Source organism: Eptesicus fuscus, chromosome 9, assembly GCF_027574615.1.
Source record: "Eptesicus fuscus isolate TK198812 chromosome 9, DD_ASM_mEF_20220401, whole genome shotgun sequence".
Classification (NCBI taxonomy): domain Eukaryota; kingdom Metazoa; phylum Chordata; class Mammalia; order Chiroptera; family Vespertilionidae; genus Eptesicus; species Eptesicus fuscus.
This window is the reverse complement of record NC_072481.1, coordinates 69,322,200-69,344,281: the sequence shown is the minus strand read 5'-3', so window position 1 is coordinate 69,344,281 and position 22,082 is coordinate 69,322,200. Positions and strand designations below refer to the sequence as shown.

At 45.6% G+C, this 22,082-nt stretch overlaps 1 protein-coding gene across 2 annotated transcripts in view; it reads left to right on the top strand.

Annotated features, from left to right (window-relative positions):
- Positions 1–22,082, top strand: part of TGFBR3 (transforming growth factor beta receptor 3) — a 210,524-nt gene that overhangs the window by 152,076 nt on the left and 36,366 nt on the right. For both annotated transcript variants that reach the window (XM_054721353.1, XM_008154716.3), the window contains exons 5-7: positions 10,598–10,781; positions 15,177–15,345; positions 17,166–17,313. In XM_054721353.1, the coding sequence (XP_054577328.1) occupies positions 10,598–10,781; positions 15,177–15,345; positions 17,166–17,313 (501 nt within the window). The remainder of the gene's footprint in view (positions 1–10,597; positions 10,782–15,176; positions 15,346–17,165; positions 17,314–22,082) is intronic.

Here is a 22,082-nt window from a genome sequence, read left to right as displayed (position 1 = left end):
TATTTTTTTCTGAAAAACACCCTTTGGATGGCAAATGCACTTTAAATTTTGGGTCAAGCTCCTCCTAACGTCATGCTAACATTGGAAGATGCGAAAGGGTAGATTTGGGAGTCTGGAGAGGTCATTTTGTGAGGCCAGCAAGGATCCCTTTGTGGCTTGGGACTCTACGCTGAAAAACTCTACATTATAAAGCAGCTCACACTTCATTCATTTGTTATGCTGTGGGGACTGAGTCTGTCTTTCAGATGGAGTGAGAGATTCTGCTTCTCTCTGTATATATACATATTCACATAGGCTATCATTTTGTAACATTTCCATGGGAGATGAGACTATTGCTTTTTTACTGACTCACATTCAGGTTTGTGTATGTTTATATTCAGAGGGCAGCATCTCAGAACTTCCCTCTGGGACATGTGGAAACATGTAGGGTGTTAAGAACAGAGAGCAGTTTCAATCCTTTAGTTCTTTGTATTTCAGCAAAAATAAAAATTAAAAGCAGAGGATGAACATCATGAGTGTTTTGAGAAAAGTTGTTGAATATGTTTTAAGTCTTGTTTTTGAAAGGAAGTATTCTGGTTGTGGATACAAAATAAAAACACCCAAGAGTTTCTCCGTGGTTGTGTGGATCTGTGTTCTGAATGCACGATTGGCAGGCACCATGGCACATGGCTCATGAATATGTAGCTTTGCAAATTATGACTGTAGGCTCCTGGCCATGGAAGTTATTATTTCTTTAAAACAGACTTTAAAAAAAACATTGAGTCATGATATACGGTTAATAGAAGACATGTTTCAGATCACGTCTCCCGTCACGTGGCCTTGGAGGAAATAGGCAAGCACAGCCGTCCCAGAAATTGGGTGCGGAGAACGTGTGACTGCCCCTCAGAATGTAGGGTTCCGTCCTCATTCGGGAGGTAAAGGTTTCAACACTGTTCCAGTACGTGATGTAAGTTCGTTTTTGCTGGACTTTGTGCACAAAATACATCGATGTCTTTCTCTGTGGGCACTGTTAAGCGTTCTAGGAGCAACCTGCATAGATCCTACTTATACATAGACCTGAATTCTAGAGAAATGCCTCTTCTACTTTACCATATGTCCTTTCCCCCTAGAATTGAACTAGCAAATACTTGGCATGGCAGGTGCTTCTGAAATGTCAGTGTTCTTTCCTTGCCTCATTTGTTTTCCTTGTTTTGCTCTATTTTCCTAAGCAGGCAGCTCCAAGAAGAGATTTATCTGAGGGGTATAAAATACAGCAGAGGGAATATAGTCAATAATAATGTAATAACTATGTATGGTGCCATTTGGGTACTAGATTTATGGGGGGGTCACTTTGTAAATTATATAAATGTCGGACCACTATACTGTATACCTGAAATTAATATAAAATAATATTGACAGTCAACTGTAATTAACAAGTAAAAAGAAATTAAAACATTAAAAATACATTTTACTCATGTTTACTAATAAAGAGGACACTGCAATAAATATTATTCTTAGTATCAAAAACAAGATTTGTCTATATGCAGGAGTCAGGAAAAAGGAATAGGAATGGTAGAAGTCGGGTATAGGGTAGGACAAAAGAGGGAGAGGAGCTAGTTCTTATTGTGCAAGTGCTGAACTTTCACCAACGTCCGTCAGGTAAAGGTGAGACGTTGGGTATGTGAGTTCCAGCAGCCCCACAGAGCTGTAACCTGAATAGCAGGCACTCACCCAACTGATAACTGAAGCTCTAAATGGACCACAGCTGAGCTCTCTCTCTCTCTCTCTCTCTCTCTCTCTCTCTCTCTCTCTCTCTCTCTGTGTGTGTGTGTGTGTGTGTGTGAGAGAGAGAGAGAGAGAGAGAGAGAGAGAGAGAGAGAGAGAGAGAGAGAGAGAGAGAGAGAGATTGATTCCTGGAACAGGTTTTCCTCTGAGATCTCAGCGGCTTTTCTGTATCATTGGGGAGTCATGGCTCCTCTTATTTCACAAGGCTCATTTCTTTCTTTTTAGATGTGCAAGAAGATGACTCCATTCATGACTTGGCTTTACTCTCCCCCCCCCCCCCCCCAAAGCAAGGGGAAAATATTCTTGCCTGTTTTCAAGTAATCCTCTGCATGGTTTGCAAAGATTATTTGGAGTTTAAATAATATTCCTATCTGTGGCCTAGAGCAGTGACCCTGAAGTGTGCATTGGCATCTCGGGGGTCGGGGGGGTGGGGGGGCGGAAGGTACATGGAGATTATAATGCAGTTTTCTGGACCCCACATTCCTACTTCACCTAAAATCTGCATTTTAACATACTTCTGTCTGTGATATCACACTTTGGGAAGCCCTGGACTTGAAATGTCTTCTTGACATTGATTTATATTCTGAGAAGAGACCAAAGAGCAGATGGATGGATGGATGGAGATGGATGGATGGATGGATGGATGGAAATGATCAGTTCATCCTTCCCTAGGGACATACTGGAGGCTCTAGAGCAGTGCTGTTCAATAGAAATAAAATGCAAACCACATAGATGATTTAAAATCTTCTATTAGTGAATTTAAAAAGTAAAGGAAACAAGTGAAATTACTTGTAATAGCATGTGTTATTTGACCCAATATATCCAAAATAATATTTAGCATGTAATCAATAAAAAAGTAGAGATTTCCTCTCCCCCCCCCCTTTTTTTTTTTAACTATAAGACACTACAAAGTCTGGTAAGTGTTTTGCATTTACAGCACAGGTCAGTTTAACTGGCAGCATCTCCAGTGCTGAGTGGGGGCACACAGCTCGTGACGGCTGCAGTGGATAGCTGCAAAGCAGCGACAGACACAGGCACTCATTCCCGTTCCTCCACTACTCCCGACTAGAACCTCCGAATCCTGCTCAGCAAGAACATTAGGCAGGCACTGCCAGTTAATCTGACCTTAAGATTTATTCACTCATTAAACAAATACTTATTGAGTGTCTTTTCTGTACACAGCACTGTTCTAGGTGCCTGGACATGAGCAGAGCAGATTAAGACCCCAGCCTCTGAGGGAGCTCACATTTCATGAGAGGCAATGGGTAATAAGCATATACATAAGCAGATTATATGGTAGTTGGGAAGGTGACCATGCTAGACTATGCCATAGGAATTAGAACATGTAAAGCAGGTTTGTGGGGGCATCAAGATTGCTAGAGTAGGGGCTGCTGGGTGGTGGGATTGTCATTTTAAATAAACCCTATTGAGAAGGTAACATGTGAGTGAACTTAAAGGAAGTGAGGTGAAACTTTTAGATCAGACTTAATTACTACCCATGATCCAGTGTGACCTGTACATATTTTCTTTGTTGTTTTTGTTGTTGTTTGTTTTATTTTTAATATTTTTATTGATTTCAGAGAGGAAGGGAGAGATAGAAACATCAATGATGAGAGAGGATCATTGATTGGCTGCCTCCTACACGTCCCACACTGGGGATCCAGCCCACAACCTGGGCATGTGCCCTGACCGGGAATCGAACCGTGACCTCCTGTTTCATAGGTTGATGCTCAACCACTGAGCCACACTAGCTGGCATGGCCTATATTCTCATCAGGACTGTTCATAGGGGTACATTCCTTTAGGGGTCGGGTCAGGAAAGAGGGAATAGGGGGATAGGACTAAGTGACGCCTTAGAGTATAGCACTGTCCTCACTGAAGAGAAAAACAATGTGAGGGGAGCTCAGAGAGAGAGAGAGAGAGAGAGAGAGAGAGACGGATACAAGTGCCAGGCCTCTGAGTCAGCTGACGTGCTGAGATAAGTGCTAAAACCAAGAACCTCAGTTCCAGGAAAGTGGTGACTGCACCCACGAGCCAGGATTTGTTCCCTGCCCTCAGCTTGGCAGCTTTCTCTTGAGGCTCCAGTGGATCCGCTTAGGACTTTAAGAGTTAAAGCTTACATACAGGTGTGGAAACAAAAAGGCCGGTTGCCTGTTTGGCTTTTTTTTTCTTTCCTTTTTCTTTTTTCTTGCTCTTTTGGATGAGGTTGTTGAATCTGATCCAGAAAAAATAATAAACTTGGCTCTCATTGCCTAGCCGTAAGTTCTTGCAATAAAACTCCCAGCACTGGCAGATAGAGTAATGTGCTGCTCTCTAAAAAACTCTGGTAGCATAACTAGAATTTAGAATGTGAATGTCGTGCGGTTTAAGTAGGAAGTGTTCAGGAGGGGAGGTGGCTCGGTGTGGATCTCAGCAGCCTGGGATTAGTTGGACAGGGCCTCGCCTCACGCTTGCCCCTTCCACCGAGGCTGCTAAGAATCAGGATTCTTGGAGCTCAGTGCTCTGATCAGTCCCACAGGAAGACGTTTGTCGTGTCAGGGAATGTCGGAGGATTGGGTTTTAATCGGCAAGCAGGAGAAAGGTTCAGTGGGTTCTGGGGGAAGATAAGGAACTACTGACTGGTTTAATAATTGGTTTTTAGGTGGAGTTATTGGGTGAAAAACCCAATCATGTAGTAGCTTTAGAGCCTGGATGAAGGATCATTTCCTGGGCAGCGAGGGAAGTAAGGGTTACAGGAATGAAGAAGTTTTGGCATAGTCTTTCCTGGAACAGCATTGAGCTTTCATTCAACAAGAAATTATCGAGCCCTGCTTTGTGCCAAGCAGTGTGCCAGGAAATTCCGAATGAACGGGTGCTTCCTTGGCCCTCGAGGTGTCCTTTGTCAATTGAGGGCGGCAGGTTTGCTGATAAATAGTGCAGTTCATGGGAGGTGTGTGCAAGGCACACTGTGGGTGGCTCCGTCCTGAGGAGAGAAAGGGAGCCTGGGTGGTTTCACAGAGAAGGTGATAGCTGGGGGAGGACCAGGAGCCGTTACCAGGCGTGCAGGGCGGGGGAGAGGGGTGCAGGCAGGGAGCAGGCTGTCAAAAGACCTGGGAGCCTGAAACAGCATGATCTGTTCTGGCACCGCGAGTGACTCCACCTGCAAGTCCTGGGCACGTGGGAGAGCGGTGGGAAGCAAGGTGGGCAGAGTCCCTCTCTGGTCATGTGCCAGTTAAGATGCTGAGGTGCTCTCCTGCATCATCCTGAGTTTACTTTTAGAGAGGTCTCCCAGCTGGCAGTGTGGAGGCGGGGTGGAGGGAGACAGAGCTGGCAGCTTGGCGAGTAGGAGGTTACTGTAACAGTTGGTTGAGATGTCAGGGCCAGAAATGAGGTAGCAGCATAGCAAGGACCTACAAATAAGGTAGAGGATGGTGGACAGAATAAACAGCCCTGGAAATTCTCGCTCTTAACATTTTTAAACGGTTTCGTATTCTCTCATGTAGTTCTTTTACTTGCAATGGCAATTATAACCCTTCCTCATATTAGAAAAATATTTTCCCTCTCTGATTTTTGCTAATTTCTTTACATCTGTGTTTCTTCCACGAACGCTAACCTAAGCCAGACTCTGATAAGGGTACCATGAAGATGAGGCAGGACGAGAGCTTTGACTGGAAGAGTAATGACATTGACATAGCGTGTCTTTATTTCAGTAGGGCTCTTGACAGGTTCTAGCATGATTCTTTCACAGACAAGAGGAGGACAGTGTGTGGGGTCACCCTGTAGTTGGTGAATAACCTGGGACCCCATCAAGTGCTGTTTAATATGCGTGGGTCAGTGTGGGAGGAGGGTAAGTCACAGAACTGAGCCTGTTTTGTTCAGCTCCTCAGGGATCTAGATGAACATGTAGAAGGTACACATACAAAATTTAGAGAAATTGACAGCTAGCAGAATAAGGATTTTTATGGGGTCTCTAAGGGCTTGAAATGTGGATTTAAAGAATAAATAGAACTCTTAGTTTTTATATTAAAGGAATTAATGGTGTAAGGGGAGGACGTGAAGAGTCTTGATCTAATAAAATAAAGACCTAAGGATTTAGGTACATCATCACCACCACCACCTCCCTGGCGTGAGCTGCCACTCTTTCTCCCTTGGTGGAGTCCAGGAGTCTACCACAGCTTTCCTGCTCCTTGTCTCTCTCCAGTGTAGCCTGGACATGAAGCCAGAGGGATCTTGTTAAAACATTGGTTAGGTGTTTTGATGAACTCTCAGTGGCGGCCCATCGCACCCGCACTACATCCTCCCCCACCCCCCCCACCCCCGCCCCTATCCTTAACAAGGGTCTGCCAGGTCCAGGTGGACGCGCTGGTGTCCTCTCCGAGCTCTCTGACCTGTTCTCCTGCCCGTCTCCTCCTCACGCCTGGGCTGCAGCCCCTCCGGCCTCCTTGCTCTTCCCTCCCCGCGCCAAACCTTTACACTTGCTGCTGTCTTGATCATGAGAGCTCTTCCCTTGACATCAGCGTGGATTGCTTTTTTTCTTTCTTCCTTCAAATAGCATTTCCTTTCTTTTTTTTCTATTAAATGTGTTTTTATTGATGTTAGAGATGGGGAGAGAGAAACATTGATCAGTTGGGGGAGCAAACCTGCAACCCGGACCTGTGGCCCAATCGGGAATCAAGCTGGTGGCCTTTTGGTGCAAGGGATGATGCTCAACCCACTGAGACACACTGGCCAGGGCTTCATGGTTCGCTCTTTTATCTCCTTTAGGTCTCTGACTGCTCAGGGACTTTCTCAGTTAGACTTTCCCCAGCCCAACATTTAAAGGTATAGTCCCTCTCTCTTTTCTCTATTTATTTTGCTGTAGCACTGATGATTAAATATTGTACTTATTTTGCTCCTCTGGCTTCCTTACTAGACTGGGAGCTCCACAAGGAGGGGGAATTTTTGGCTTTCGCCTTCTCTGTTATATCCCCAACACCTAGAACCGTGCCTGGCACAGAGTAGGTGGGCACTCAATAAATATTTGTTGGGTGTATATTTAAAGCATAAGATAATGAACATGTGATAATAGCAGGGTTCAGCTGATATAAAAGCTAATGTGATGTTGGGCCTGATGCAGTGTCCGCATTATATAGAAAGATTTATGTCAGGAATTGGCCAGCAAGACCAAAGTCTGCAGAGCTGATGTTCCAGTTCGAGGTCTAAGGCCAGCAAGCTGCTGTAGGACAGGAAGAGCTGCTGGGCAGGGGAATTCTCTTACTGGGGGAAGGGCCAGCCTTTTGTTCTGTTCAGGCCTTGATGTGATTGGATGAGGCCCACACACATTAGGATAAGGGCTATCTGTTTTAGTTACTCGCCAGTTTAAATGTTAATCTCATCCCCAAACACCCTCACAGGAATGCTCAGAAGCGTGTTTGACCAAATATCTGGGCACCCTATGGCCCGGTCAAATTGACATGTAAAATTAACCATCACAGTACATTTGTCAGACCACACCCAAAACCCCCGAGTCTTGTCCCGGGCACCACATTTCAGACTGCTGGCGGAGACCTGCCGGCCATGGTGTCTGGGGACTAGCTACAGTGCCTCAGAGAAGTGAAGTGGTGAGCAGGGTTGAGTGACGTCTTCTAACATTTGAAGGCTTGTCTCATGGAGGAAAGAGGAAGACATTTTTTGGTCTGGAAGACACAGCTCAGTGGATGGAAGGCACATGTTACGGACAGAACGTAGGAGCAGAAATCTTCTGCCTTGGGAGCTGGCAAGGTCTTCTTTCTGGAAGGGCTCAAGCAGAAGCCATCTGTGACCAGGAGTCAGTCTCCTGTTCGGAGCTCGCCCAGGTGCTGTCTTCTGACCTTGATGAGTGTCAGCTTCTGAGATTCCCTCCTCTCTGCCAGGGAAATCACCTTGTAGGTCTCCCTGAGGATCAGGTGGGAATGACAATATCTTCTAAAACTCGCTGGGGGTTGGGAGAGGCCTTTTCAGAGCTCGAACTGGTGGTCAGTGGGAGTGCTGACTAACCCCTTGCCGTACAGAAAATTTCCACTGACCTACAGTCAGGGACACTTCACTGCTCCTGGCAGCTTTACTTTCTTACTGGAATGAGCCTGAGGAGTGGCAGTGACTCCTTTTCCAAATCCCTCAGCCCTGAAGGTAGGATCCTTGTTGCTGCTGGCCCAGGAGAAGGCAGACTAGAGCAGGGCAGATGGTGCCTGGAGGGATCGGCCAGGAGTTCCTGGCTACCCCACGCCATCACTCTTCAGTTAATTCAGGATACATTCCGAAGCTGCTCCCTAGTTCTTCTCTCACCGACGCTGTTCACATTCTTGCCTCCGGAATGTTCCAGGGTGACGTATCCCACCTTCCACTTTGAAGAAATGCACTCTGTGTATAACGTATTTAAAACCCAGGGGATTTATTTTATGGCCATAACATGAATGAGAACAAAAGGAACAGAACATCCAGGGATGCTTGCCTAAACATTCAGCACTGTGCTGGCAGCGGGACAAAGGCCTCTGGACTGTTGTGGATTGTTTCGGTGACAGGCGGCATAAAAATGACTTTTTAACACAAGTGCTTTTCAATGTAAAGAAGATTTTACTACAGAGCTTAAGTCAGAAAACCAGATAAACATTGTTTGAAATTGCGTGTTGATAAGTAGCTGAGCCTCGGATGATTTATACATAGGTTGGCCTGGCAATTGTTTGGCAGGTAAATGGCTCGGAGGTTTTCTTCTTCTTCTTCTTTTTTTTTTTTATAATGTGTATTTTTATTGATTACAGAGAGGAAGAGAGAGATAGAAACCTCAAAGATGAGAGAGAATCACTGGTTGGCAGCCTTTTGCAACCCCCGCACTGGGGATCCAGTCCACAACCCAGGCATGTACCTTGACTGGGAATCGAACCATGACCTCCTGGTTCATAGGTTGACGTTCAACCACTGAGCCATGCTGGCCAGGCTCAGGGTGTTGTTTTTTTTTTTTTTTTTATGCAGGCGATGTCAAAACAAGGCGTAAGCTGGGCGGTACCCACTGGTTTTATTTATAACTGGCATTGAGACATTTAGCAAATGTCCTTACCACACTTGATAGCACTGTGTGGAGATTAATACATAGTAGGTGTTCAACAAATGAAAACTACTGTTAGTGGTCATAGTTTATGGTCAGGTTATCAATAATTAGTTCTGGTGCTCCCAAGCCAATACAAACCAGAAAGGTTCTCATGTTGTTTATTAACTTAAAGAAAGGGTTGTCAATTTGGGGATCCAGGCGATGTCTGAGTGGTAGTAACATTCACACAGTCCAAAGTATAGACTAGGGTTTCTCAGTCACAGACTGTGGACATTTGGATGATTCTTTATTGTGGGAGCTGCCCTGTGTGTCACTGCAGGATGTTTAGCGGCACCCCTGGTCTCCATGTGCTAGCTGCCAGTAGCTCCTCTCTCCCAGTTGTGACAATCAAAAGGGTTTACAGCCCTAACCGGTTTGGCTCAGTGGATAGAGTGTCGGGCTGCGGCCTGAAGGATCCCAGGTTCGATTCCGGTCAAGGGCATGTACCTTGGTTGCGGGCACATCCCCAGTAGGGGGTGTGCAGGGGGCAGCTGATTGATGTTTCTCTCTCATCAATGTTTCTAACTCTCTATCCCTCTCCCTTCCTCTCTGTAAAAAAATTAATAATAATAATGTATATATGTATATATATATATATAAAGTGTTTACAGACATTATCCCCCTGGGAGACAAATCCCCTCTGGCTAAGAAGCCCTGGTGTAGAGGAAGCTTCGAGGTGCCCACACTGGGCCTGACCGATGACTGTTTTTCAAATTATGGATCCCTCAGTGCCCACCAAGACAGGGCTTCTCAGTTGTGGATGAACCATCATTTGCTAGGTCAGTGGTGGTTTCAGTACATTCAGCAAGAGTGTGGGACTTGCATAAATCATCACAAAAGTTTTATTAGGCTGAGTCTAACAGCCTCTTGTCTTTATTATCTGTGGGAATTTGGGGGTCTTAAAAAATAAATTGAGCCGAAACCGGTTTGGCTCAGTGGATAGAGCGTCGGCCTGCGGACTCAAGGGTCCCAGGTTTGATTCCGGTCAAGGGCATGTACGTTGGTTGCGGGCACATCCCCAGTGGGGGGTGTGCAAGAGGCAGCTGATCGATGTTTCTCTCTCATCGATGTTTCTAACTCTCTATCCCTCTCTCTTCCTCTCTGTAAAAAATCAATAAAATATATTTAATAAATAAATAAATAAATAAATAAATAAATTGAGTGCACATTCATCTCACTGCCAGGAAGTAGTGTATGGTGGTAGAAGACTGGCACTCTGGCCATTCTCTGTATCTCTGTGCTCAGGAGAACGTACACCGGAGGGACTCTTGCTGTGTTGTGTCCCTGTGGCAGTGATACTGCAGCAGGGGAAGACCTGGAAGTCAAGTTCCCTTGCTAGCAGGACTTGGGGATTGCTTGCCCTGATCCTGAAGCCCATTCATTCCAAGCCCATCACAACACTCACCAAGACTTGACTTGAAACACTTTGAAAGATGGGTCTTCAATTTAGATATTTGAAAAATAGCCATGATCATTCATACGATACAGACTGCAGAAACTCTGCAATCTGTCACCACAAAGTTCTTTAAAAACGTGAAGGGACATCTTGTGTCCTCGGTAGCTTTTTCATTAGCGGGGGAAGTAGCCTTGAGGTTATTCTGTAATTGGCTGCTGAGAAAAGATAATCTGCCTGTGGAACAAGGGAAGAGATTGGATTGACAGACACCCATTAGTTGTCTGGTAAGTGCTCTCTAATTATGACTCAGCTCCAGGTGACTGCACCACGTTCACTATGCAATGCTCTTTCCTCTAGGTGTCTGAGGGTTCTGTGGTCCAGTTTTCATCCAGAAACTTCTCATTGTCAGCAAAAACAGAAGAAAGGAGCTTCCCACACGGAAATGAACATCTGTTAAACTGGGCCCGAAAGGAGTATGGAGCAGTCACTTCGTTCACCGAACTCAAGATAGCACGAAACATTTATATTAAAGTGGGGGAAGGTACGTTTTATGTGATTTCAGTTGAGGGCTGATTTATGGCAGTCCATTGTTTTCTTTCCTGAGACCAGGTGGTCAGGGTAAGGAATCATGTAATTACAGAACGTCGGAGCTGGCAGGGACCCGAGGCATCCCGGGGGCCAGTTCCCCCCACGTCCCCTCCTTCCCAGTTTCCTTCTGAGCTAACATGGCCAAGAGAGAAATGGGAGAGTAGCCTGGTTGGGAGAGGAGCGGGGCGGGGAGTTGCGGTGTAGGATTGTAGAAGACAGCCATACACAGAAGTTAGAAAAAGGGAGTAGCGGGCGAGAAGCCGCGAGTGTGGGGAAGGAGGTGATCACTGCGGGTATGAAGGAGTTGTTGGCAGAATGGGTCAGCAGTTAGGGCTTCCTCTTACCTATTATTTTGCAAACATTTGAAGCTGACGTCAGTTTATGATTTTGAGATGTCAGTTACATTTTGGACAACAGCAGAGGAAAAGTGCTTGAATATATTTTTAATACTAAGGCCTGTTGCAAGGGTAAGTTATTAGAGAAAAGCAACTAACTGTGTAGCCTTGATAGGAGATCGCCCATTTTAATTTCCTTGCCGTGCAGAGGGATATAAATATTCTGTGACTCAATTTTGGAAGCATATTATTTTTAATAACTTTTTTCATTATTATTTCTAGTGGAATATGTTTGGAACCCCCATAAATTACTAGAAATAACAACTCCTGTGAAAGGGCCCTTGTTATATAGCCAGGTGATTGTGTGAAAACTGCACTTCAGGTCTTCAGCGTCCATCTGCTTTCTGGTGGATTTACAGCGGCCACTGCCTCCTCTCATGGGTTACTGCGTGCCTGTGCCCAGCCCCTGTTGGATCTGGGCTGTCTGACAGGCGCAGGGAAGGTGGGCACTGACGTTGGAGTGTGTGCTGTGTGCGGAGGCCACAGCAGGTGCTTTCGAATGCACCCACCCCGCCCAGCCCCGCCAGGAATCCCAGGAGGCCATTATTTCCATGCTTTTACAGAGGGGTTCGTGGAGGGTGAAGCTGACTTGCTGAAATCCGCATGACTAGCACGTGGCAAAGCTAGAACTCAACCCAAGGTTTCCTGACTCTTGAGTCTAATGCATGTTGCCTGATGCTGTGCGTGAAGTCTTAGCGGAATAAGCAGAACCTGAAAATGACAGTGGGCCACCTGGATGGAAAGGCTTGTTCAGCAGAGTAGAGAGAGGAGGAGTTTGAGACGAGATTCGGGTTTAAGAAGTTGAAGTTTGTTGCTAAGCTGTCATGCTAGTCAGGTAGCTCATACTAGAAGTCAGGTCCATTTGGAACAAAATAAAACAACTCTTTTCACAAGGGCTCTAAGCCCTGGCCAGTGGTCTGCATTTCTGAAACAATCCTAGCAGCGCGAAAGAGTGTTGATGACCCCCCTTGGAATTTGTTAGAATACGAAAACGTGTTACAGTAACATTTAGAATGCTGGGCTCTGTTCTCTTGACTGTGCGCAAGCCGCCGTGCCCAGCCATCCCCTGCTCGTCGGGTGAGGGACTCAGTGACTTCCCAAGGCCACACACTGGGTTGGGGAAGGACGTGGTGTCTAGTCCAAGGAAAACCTGGTTTACTCCTTGGTAACACCTTTGGAGCCCCTGAAACTTGACTGTAGCCACCAGCTGGGTCTAAGTCCCTGGCCCACACCATGGAGAGGAACAGCTAACGGGAATGAGAGTCCTGGGTTAGGGCTGTCAATGGACCACGAGGCGACCTTGTGTCTCCCGATGGGTTTGAGTCCACTGAGCAAGCCTCTTCAGCCAGCTTCCCAGAAACTGACCTTTCTCTACCCTACAACCCAGGGACCCCAGCCTCCTCTGGCTCTAGCCTCAGTCGTTGTCCAAGTGTGGGCCCCACCCCAGCGGCATCCCTGTCACGTGGGAACTGGTTAGAAGTATCAGTTCCAGGGCCCACCCTGGGCCCCTGAATCGGAAACTCGGGGGGTGGGTCCGGTCACCGTGTTTGAAGGGGCACTGTAGGTGGTTCTGCGGCTCACTAACGCCTGAGAACTACTGCTCTAAGCTGAGGGGAAGAGCTGCAGAGTTCCCGGTGCTGATCCCAGCCGCTCTCATTCATTCTGAAGCTCCAAGCAGCTCTCTGGTTTACCACTGGAGCCTCAGTTTCTGCAGCAGGAAGATTTGGAGTTTGCACCACCTCCCAGGCTCAGAGTATATCATTCAAGGTCTCAAAGTCACTTGTCAGCCCTTTCCTGAAATACAAATAAGCATGTGACTGCCCCCTCCCCCCACCCCAAACATGCCAGGTTTCTACCATGGGGATTCCCCTTTGTGGTTTCCTTTCTACTTGGCAGTTGGTGTAAGTTTTGATGCCAGGCATGCAGAAGGTCATTTGGGGGGAAAATCACACACACACACACACACACACGCACACACACGCACACACACGCACACACATACACACACACGCATACACAATAAAAAGTGATTAGCTTATTCAACTTATTGGCAATGGCATCTGAGTCCTTAATAACAGCAACTTTTAAACAATTCAACCTTTCCTGGTGGCTTAGGAGGGTCACAGTGTAGGTGAGTGCTTTGTGAATGTTTGAAATCTCACATCACTGTTTGTTAATTCAGGAAACCGGCTACCCCTGTGAACTGAATTTAGAGGCCGGAGTGGAGTCCCAGGAGGGTCCTGGAGTTTGAGAGTGGCCTGTCCTGGCCCATCCACACACCCTCTGCTTCTTAATGAAGTTTCAGCCTTGCCACCCCAGTATCACTTTCCGTCCTGTGATCTGGGGGAGGCACCCGCAGGGCCGCAGCTGCAGGGTGTGCATTCCTCATCTGCTCGTCTGGCACAGCCCTCGGCAGATGTGGCGGGAGGCTGCTCCGGCAGCCTGAGTTGGCGGAGCCCTGGCTCTGCTCTCTGAGGGGGTCGTTAGGGACGAATGCAGAGTGCAGAGCTAAGGCTCTCTGGGAAGGAGCTGCAGGCGGGGAGTCTCCTGAGCTCCTCTGGTCCCCTCTGTTCTGGGGGTGGCTCTGGGGGTGCCATGGTGCACGGAGCCCTGTTGCCACAGTGCGTGCTGTGCACTTGTGCACGAGGGAGGTAGCACACGTTGGGCAGGGGTGAGGGAGGGAATGATCACCCCAACCTTGGGGCCTCCTGGGCTGATTCCTCGCTCCTCGGTGAGACCTGCAGGTGAATTTGAACCCTGGCATCCTGTGCACTAAATGAAAAGGGCAGAAGTGTGTTTCATTAAAGTGCCAGGGCTCTGATTAATTACCCCTTCTGAAAGGGGTTTGCTACACCTAGAACTTCCTGGACGCTGGTCCCAGCTGTCACACTGCCAGCAGTTTCAAGTTCTGTTTAAACATTTAAACCACGGAATGGAAATCCCATCAACCACAGTGCTGTGCAAGCGGCGTGTGCCACTGGGGGAGTGTCTTCAGACCCGGGTCCTTGCATCACTTTCCCTGGTGGGAGAGATGAGCAGCCCTCGCACAGTGAGACGGTGTTTGTGAGAGCACCTGGTAAACTGTGCGGCGCCATAGAAACATCAGTCATCTGGGTCAAGACTGTGGGAAGGGATGAGAGTCTGCCCTCACTGCGTTCCGCAAGCTCCTGCCTTCCGTCTTGAGAGAATACAGTGCTGCGAGGAATAAATATGAGGGAATGAGTTGTTGTGCATGGTGGGCCAGAGGTCAGTTAGGTACCTGGCTCTCCTATTAATTGAGGTAACAAATATCCAAGGAGGAGCATACGGGCGGTAGGATAGCTCATTGGATGCAGTGTGGCGTGTGCTGACTGACATCTTCAGGGGGTTTTAGGTGGGAGGTGCTTGGTAGGTAGATGACAGCACAGGTCTGCAGCTCAGAAAAGGCACGGTGCTCTGGAGCTGTGGCAGTGATGGAGGTCATGCAGGAAGACTATGAGACAAAAGGATGGAGGAAGGAAATGAGGTTCTTCTTAGCCTTGGTGTTCTGTCAGGATCAGCTATGGAGCTTTTCACAAGGAAAGCTTCTAGGCTCCCCTGGGTCTTCTGGATCAGGCTCCCTGGGTGGTGGGTTCTGATGTGCACCTAGGACTGAGGACCGCCGGGGTGTACAGGACGAGCGGAGGCGGAGGAGCCGGTGAAAGCGCCGGAGAGACACGTCAGAGGAAATGGACGAGGACCAAGAAGTGTCCCAGAGATCAGGGAAGGAGGGGATTTAGACCAAGAGAGGCCACTGGAGTCGGATCAGTAGGAGGTCACTGGTGACCAGAGGGGAGGCATCTCAGGGCCGAGGCTGAAATCTAAGACCCCTCCTCAGCACTTACGGTTCTGGTGCCCTGCCCTTCTTTCTTTTGAATCTGGTTGCCCTGGAGGTCGGTGGTTCCACAGGTTGTTCTGTGCTTCTTTCCTTTCAGATCAAGTGTTCCCTCCTGCGTGCAACATAGGGAAGAATTTCCTCTCGCTCAATTACCTGGCTGAGTACCTTCAGCCCAAAGCAGCAGAAGGGTGTGTGATATCCAGGCAGCCCCGGGACAAGGAAGTGCATATCATTGAGTTAATCACCCCCAACTCGAACCCCTACAGGTGAGTGCGTGTGTGTTCTGAACTGAGACCAGATGAAAGTAAATACCTTTCCTGACTGGAGGCAGGGAGGGGCCGGCCCTTCCGGTGTGGGAGGGAGGGAGCCTGGAGGAGGGGAGGAAAGCACTGACAGTCCATCTTATTTTCTGCATCCGTCTCTGGGTCCTCTCTGTTGCCGTTGAGTTCCTGAAGCCTATTCCGAACTTCTTGGTACGAATGAATAGGACACAGTCATTCTTTTTTTAAGTAATTTTTAAAAATTTATTGGTTTTATTTTTTTTAATCTTTATTGTTGAAAGTATTACATATGTCCGTCCCTCCCCCCCATTGCCCTCTCCCACCCACCTCCCCGTCAGGACACAGTCATTCTTGCTCTATCATTATCTCCTAGGAGGTTATCCCTGGCAAGAAAATTACAAAATGTGTCCTGTCAACATAATTATCATTTGAATAATATTCTGTGTTTATAGAGTCCTGTTCCTAGTGTCATCAGAGCACCTTTGCACTCATAACTGCTTACTTCCAAGCTGTGTGCGTGCGTGTTGGGGATGGCCCTTCATGGTGACACACCAAACAGCCGTTAGATGTAACTTACCTCTCCCTTCTTCCTCTCCCGCCTCAACTTCCTGAGTCAGGCCTGGAAATTTAACCCTCCCTATCAAGAATGAACGGGGAATTAAAAAAAAAAGAAAAGAAATAAAAGAAATAAAAAAGGGGAAAAGTCAGCTCTTCCACTTTAGCCTGCATTTCATGTAGACTAATGACTTAAAAATGTCACTTTATATTGTAGAGGGACGTCAAAGTTAAATTCTAATCAAATTTCGATTTTAAAAAATGAATCAACTACAGCTGAGTTTTGGTAAGAGTCCATTCTGTCCCACATGGAGAATTTTGTGAAAAATTAAAAGTTGAATGAGAATAGAAGCAATCTGGCAAATATGCTGCAGTATTAAGCCTAAGGCTTCATTCATATCATTCATTTTATTCTTTACAAGTGTGTAAACCACAATGGAAAGACTTCCCTTTAAATTCGGAATGACAGAGATGTTATTGTTTGATAAAAATTCTCTTTTATACTGAATTCTTCAAAGTTTGGGTTGTGTTCATCAATTTTCCAGTAATCACTTGGTTGACCATCTGTTTTCTTTATTTTAATAACTGTATATCCAGAAGTTTGGGAAAGTAAATGCAGATAGGATTCGGTAGTAAATGTTAATGGCTTAAGCAAACCTTACATAAGTCAAGAAATTCTTCAGCCTTTTGCCTCTTATTCTGAAGCTACATATATATATATATATATATATATATATATATATATATGTTTTTTTTGTGTGTTTTTTTTTTGTTTTGTTTTTTTACTGCCATGCCTCCCTCCTCCCTGCCACCCCCCACTCATCAAACTGCTGCCCACTTCTGGCCTTGAAGGATTTTGAACATATAGCATTATGGAAAGTTACACACGGAAGCACCAAAGGTGTTGAAGGTTGAAAAAGCAATAATTTTGCTTCAAAAGCAAACTCTTCTGATTTGTTCAAGTCCATTTCAAACAGTGGCTGCATTAACCACCTTTTTTTTTTTTTCCCCTCAAAGAGGAGAAAAATTGGAGTGGCTAATTATCAGCAGCATATTTTCCTATTGTTATGTAAGGCTGTTTTGTTGTGTGTGCACTAACAATCTGTTTTGCACATGTCATTTGCCTGGGATCGGCTCCAGCTTTTTAATCAACTGGCCAGACACTGGAAACATGAAGACTTGGAAGAAGGAAGATAGTTGCAACTTTCTGGCATTTGGGTCCTAACTCTGCCTTTGTTTTCCACCCACAGTGCTTTCCAGGTGGATATCATAATTGACATAAGACCTTCTCGAAAGGATCCTGAGGTGGTCAAAAATCTCATCTTGATCTTAAAGTGCAAGAAGTCTGTCAACTGGGTGATCAAATCTTTCGATGTTAAGGGAAGCCTGAAAGTTGTTGTAAGTTGGTTGGGCATTTCTTTGTTTTGATGACTGGCAGTCATTTAAGCCATGTTTATATGTGGTACTATTGTCAAGTCTCTGCCTCTGTGGACTCTCTCTCAGCAATTTTCCACTTTGTAAAATAACCTGCTCCTTGGCTCCTCCTGACGAGGGTGAATAGGGTGATGGTTAACATGATGGCCCCTGGGGTCAAGACAGACCCAGATTTGAGTGGAGACTCTGCCATTTACAAACTGTGGCCTTGGGCAGGTCCCGTAACCTCTGTGGTCCTCGTCTGTCCCATTTGTGACATGCCTGAAATATATTGGTGCATTTCCCAGCACGGCAAGTGAAAGAAAATGAACACAATTCAGCCTTTCATGATTGAGTCCTGGAAGACCCACCCTCTCGACTTTTGAGATAAACACGTGATGTTGGCATGTCTTTTCTAAGGGTGCAACACCGATAATAGAGTCACAGTAATGGAAATGTTAGTGGGATGACACTAGAGAAACCCCGCCCCAACCTGTTCCCTAAGCATTATGTTTCCTGAAAGAAATATGCTGAAGGGGTTTAGCTGGTTGGCCTGATAGGCAAACAGCAACTAGTTCTTGAAAAGTTGAATGTTGAAATTTGGTGCAATGAGACTGTTTCAAATATGTTTAGGGAAATGACTATTTGACAGAATATTGGAGCAAATCATAACGAAAGTCAAAGAAAAATCCCCCTTCTGATTTTTAAGAAGATAATAACCTCTTTAGCATCTCTTTTTGCAGGCTCAAATTTTTGTGCACTGCCTTTTTTTTTTTTTTTTAATTGTGGCCATTTCGTCTTTCTGTATCTGCATTGAATCCATTGGAGGGGGTATCATGTTTTCAGTGTTTGGGGAGAGGGAAGCCTTTGGTTTGGGTATTATTCCTTCATGGCACCTTCGTGTGACACAGCAGACAGCAAAACCAGCGGTCCCCTAGGCAACACCATGTACAGGCGCTCACCAGAGGCAGCAGGCAAAGCCACGAACACACACATCTTAATTTAAAGTAATCGTTTCTGGTTCCTGTGGTTTTTCCTTTTGAACTTTGAGAGCATCCAAGCGAGCCATCCTGTGTAATGCTGATACATTAATTTGGTGTTGAGCACAAGGCCCAGCCGTGATTTTGTGAAGTCAGAGCTGTGTTGGTTGCCTTCCCTGGCATGGCCTGAGGGATATTGGTGACCTGAGGTGTCTGCAACCTTTGCTGCCTGCCTGGCACACCAATCAAATGTTTTTAATTTCAGAATAACAACAACAGGAAAGGGAATCGTGCTTTGAAAGTCCAAAACATACGGTACATTTTAGTTCCCTGCTGGAGTTCTTGTGTAAATGTTCTCTCAGCCCCGACCTTCAGTGCTCTGTCTCTCCCTGAGTGTGAGAGCCTGGCCCGTGGAGGTCCTGGGTTCGCTCTGAATGTCTCCACTTCGGCGAATGGGGGCTTGCTCATCTCAGTGTAAGATGTGTTTATATTTCTCTCCTTGGCTGTACTCCTGTTCCAGGCCAATTTTGGACAATGCATGACAGCATTACTAAACAATTAGGTAATGTTTCATGATGTTCTTTTTTATTCCCCCAATCAGTTTCATGCTTTGTGATTTCCTAACTCCCTGTCTCAGATGTGAATTCTGACTGTGCTGTGAGGGAAAGTTACCTACTAATAAGAAGGCATACATTTGTGTTTAGAAAGAGGAACATGGTTTATAGTGACCTTGTTTGTAGTATGTCCTTTAAAGACAGTACGGTAGAGTGGAAAGAGTCCTGGCTTTGTTGCCAGACAGGGCTGGATTCAAATCCCATCTCCAATTGTTGTTACTCCCAGTTGAGAGTGGGTAAGCCAGTTGAACTCTAGTCTGTTTCCTTAGCTGTGAAATGGATACGATGATAGTACTCATCTTGAGAGTAATTGTGAGGTTTAACAGAGTGTGTTCATTTGTTAATTTATCCATTTAACAAGTATTTGCCAAGTGGGCACTGGGTATTTTATCTAATATACGTGGCACATGCCTGCACAGGGTACGTTCTCAGCTAGTGCTTCTAAACTTCTGTGAGCCTCAGGTTCCCCTTCTCCAGCAGAGACAGCAATGCTTGTCTCCTTATATTTTTGAGGGCAATTAAATAAGATAACCTAGGTCAGTGGTTGGCAAACTCATTAGTCAACAGAGCCAAATATCAACAGTACCACGATTGAAATTTCTTTTGAGAGCCAAATTTTTTTAAACTTAAACTTCTAACGCCACTTCTTCAAAATAGACTCGCCCAGGCCGTGGTATTTTGTGGAAGAGCCACACTCAAGGGGCCAAAGAGCCGCAGTTTGCCAACTACAGCCCTAGGTAAAGCTCTTAGCACAGTATGCGTGCCTTACAAAGGGAGTTCATCTTTCTTCCGTAAGCAACCTTTGAAAGTTTGTCTATAGGAGCAATTTACTTCTCTAAACAAAGTGAAAACAAAGAAAATTGTCTATTAAACGACTGTAAGGAACTTGATGGGGTAATTTAAAGAAGAGCATGGATGGCAGGTGTATGTGTGAAGGGTGGGGTGTGAGCAGAATGAACCCTTCAAATGACACAATGGTCCAGAGAGATGCAGAGGTTGTGCTGTGGGCGAGAACGGGAATTCCAGACGTGTCTTCCTTGCTGTGCGTGCCCTAGCTTTTCCTTTGCATAATCACATCTTGGAAGGACCTCCAAAACATAAAAGAATAGATGGAGGAAACGTGTTAAAAATTTATTGTTGTACTATTTCATGGCCTTAGGACTCTAAGGTTGGCAATAGTCAGTTTGTGCTTAGACATTTTTTTCATCCCAGTGGGAATGTGGACCACACTGTCTGCCCAGCCCTTCCCACAGGCCCCTCCCCTACACCAACAGTTCTGATGCCAACGTGTGTTGGGTGGCCAGGGAGGAGGTGGAGGCACTCAGAGTTTAGTAGCTCATCATCCTTCGTGGAGATGTGAGTGGGAAAGATGGCAGTGGCATTTGGAGGACCCCCCCCCCTTGAATACTCCCATTGGAGTAGCTACACTGAGGCCTTGGGAAACCCTGGGGACTCCCAGAAATACAGGGTGAGAAATTCACTCATTGCTGGCAACCAACTTGCCTGCCATTACTCCAAGCCTCACGGCTTTACAAACGTGTAGATAGATTTGTAGCCTTGTAAATCCCAAGGCGTAATCAATGTGAGCTGTACTGACAGCTCCCAGATTTCATGTGGAAAGGTGTCAACAAATCCCTCCATACGGGTACAGAAAGGACAGGTGGCAGTTATGGTGATAGTATTCTGGAAATACAGTATTTTCTCAGCTGTCCAACAACATGAAAGGCTAGGGCAGATGAGGCCAAGCAACTCCAGCCAATCAAAACGACACGCTGCTTTGAAGGCTGGGAAGAAGCTGTGCTTAAGGAACTGCTGTTGACTCAATGAACAAAAAGTTGTAAGAACAGATTGGATCCTTCTTTACCGCGTTTTAGTTTTCTTTCTATTTTTAACCCTTCCTTCCCTCAGGGAGTTTTCTTTGAATCAGAATGAGAGTTAGAATAGTCCAAACCTACGAAGCTGAAGTTTGGTGTTTTTTTTGTTTTGTTTTGTTTTTCGCAATGGCCACAGAACTTGGTTGAAGCCATCTATCTATCCCTTTGCGCATGACTGTGCCTGCCCAGTGTGGCAGGTGTTTTTTTTTTTTTTTTTTTCTCAGATAAGCACCTTGGGTCATAAAAACACATACTGGGTGAGCTCCTTTAACCTTTGAATCGAAAATGTGTCCTCAGCCAATCTCCCACAACCAAAGAGCCAGAGAGAACTTAGAGCCTGTGAATCTTCTATGGTTTTGCAGTGGGAAAGGATTAACATTTAGTCATGTTAGGGGGAAACAAATGGGGAATTTAGGGAAAATGCTGCATGTATGCAGGAGAAAGGAATTGGGCATGGAAATTAAAGCGATTTTTATGCAGCATGGAAATGCCATAATCTGCCGGCTGGCAGGGCTTCCAGCCTGAGGAGCAGTTGTCGACGATGCAGGCCTTCCCGCTGGGGTCCTCAGTCAGCTCCTTCATCACCGGACGGGATCACTGCTGCAGGAGTCAGAGGTGGTTGGAAAATCACCTCTCACGTCCTGGTTTCTCAGAGTCCTTTTAGGTCCTTTCTCAGAAAGATTTCTATCACTCAGTTTTAATTTTGTAACTGATTACCAAATGAAAGCCAATTTTAAGAATGATTTGTTTTGCTGGATAAAATACTGATTTAGAGGCACGGTAACGTAAATCAACTCATATTTAGAACATAATCTAAGCCTATTCAGTTAATAGAATTGGCCGATGAATACAATTACGGGATTGCTGAATAGATCATAAATTGTAAATGAAATATAAACATTGGTTGTCTCACCATATGAATGTAATAGTCTACATAGATGAGATAGTCTCCTAGTTACTACTGAAGAAACTAGGTTGTGCTTCCGTTCATTTAAATCTAGGCCACAGGAAGTAGAAACAGACTTTTTTTTTTTATAATAGAACATGCACATCTGTATACTTTACACATAATTTTAAATAAAAATAAGGGAAAGTTTGGTATACATACATATTTGGAGTGTGTGTATTAATAGTTTAAACGTTAACGCTGCAGTAACATACTAGAAATACTTAGTATGTAGCTACTTAGCTATCATTAGATTATTTTTATCAACATAAGCAACCCAAATGCTATGATCAAACAGCATGAATAGATTTCTCTGAATCTGTTGTTAAAGATTTTTGCA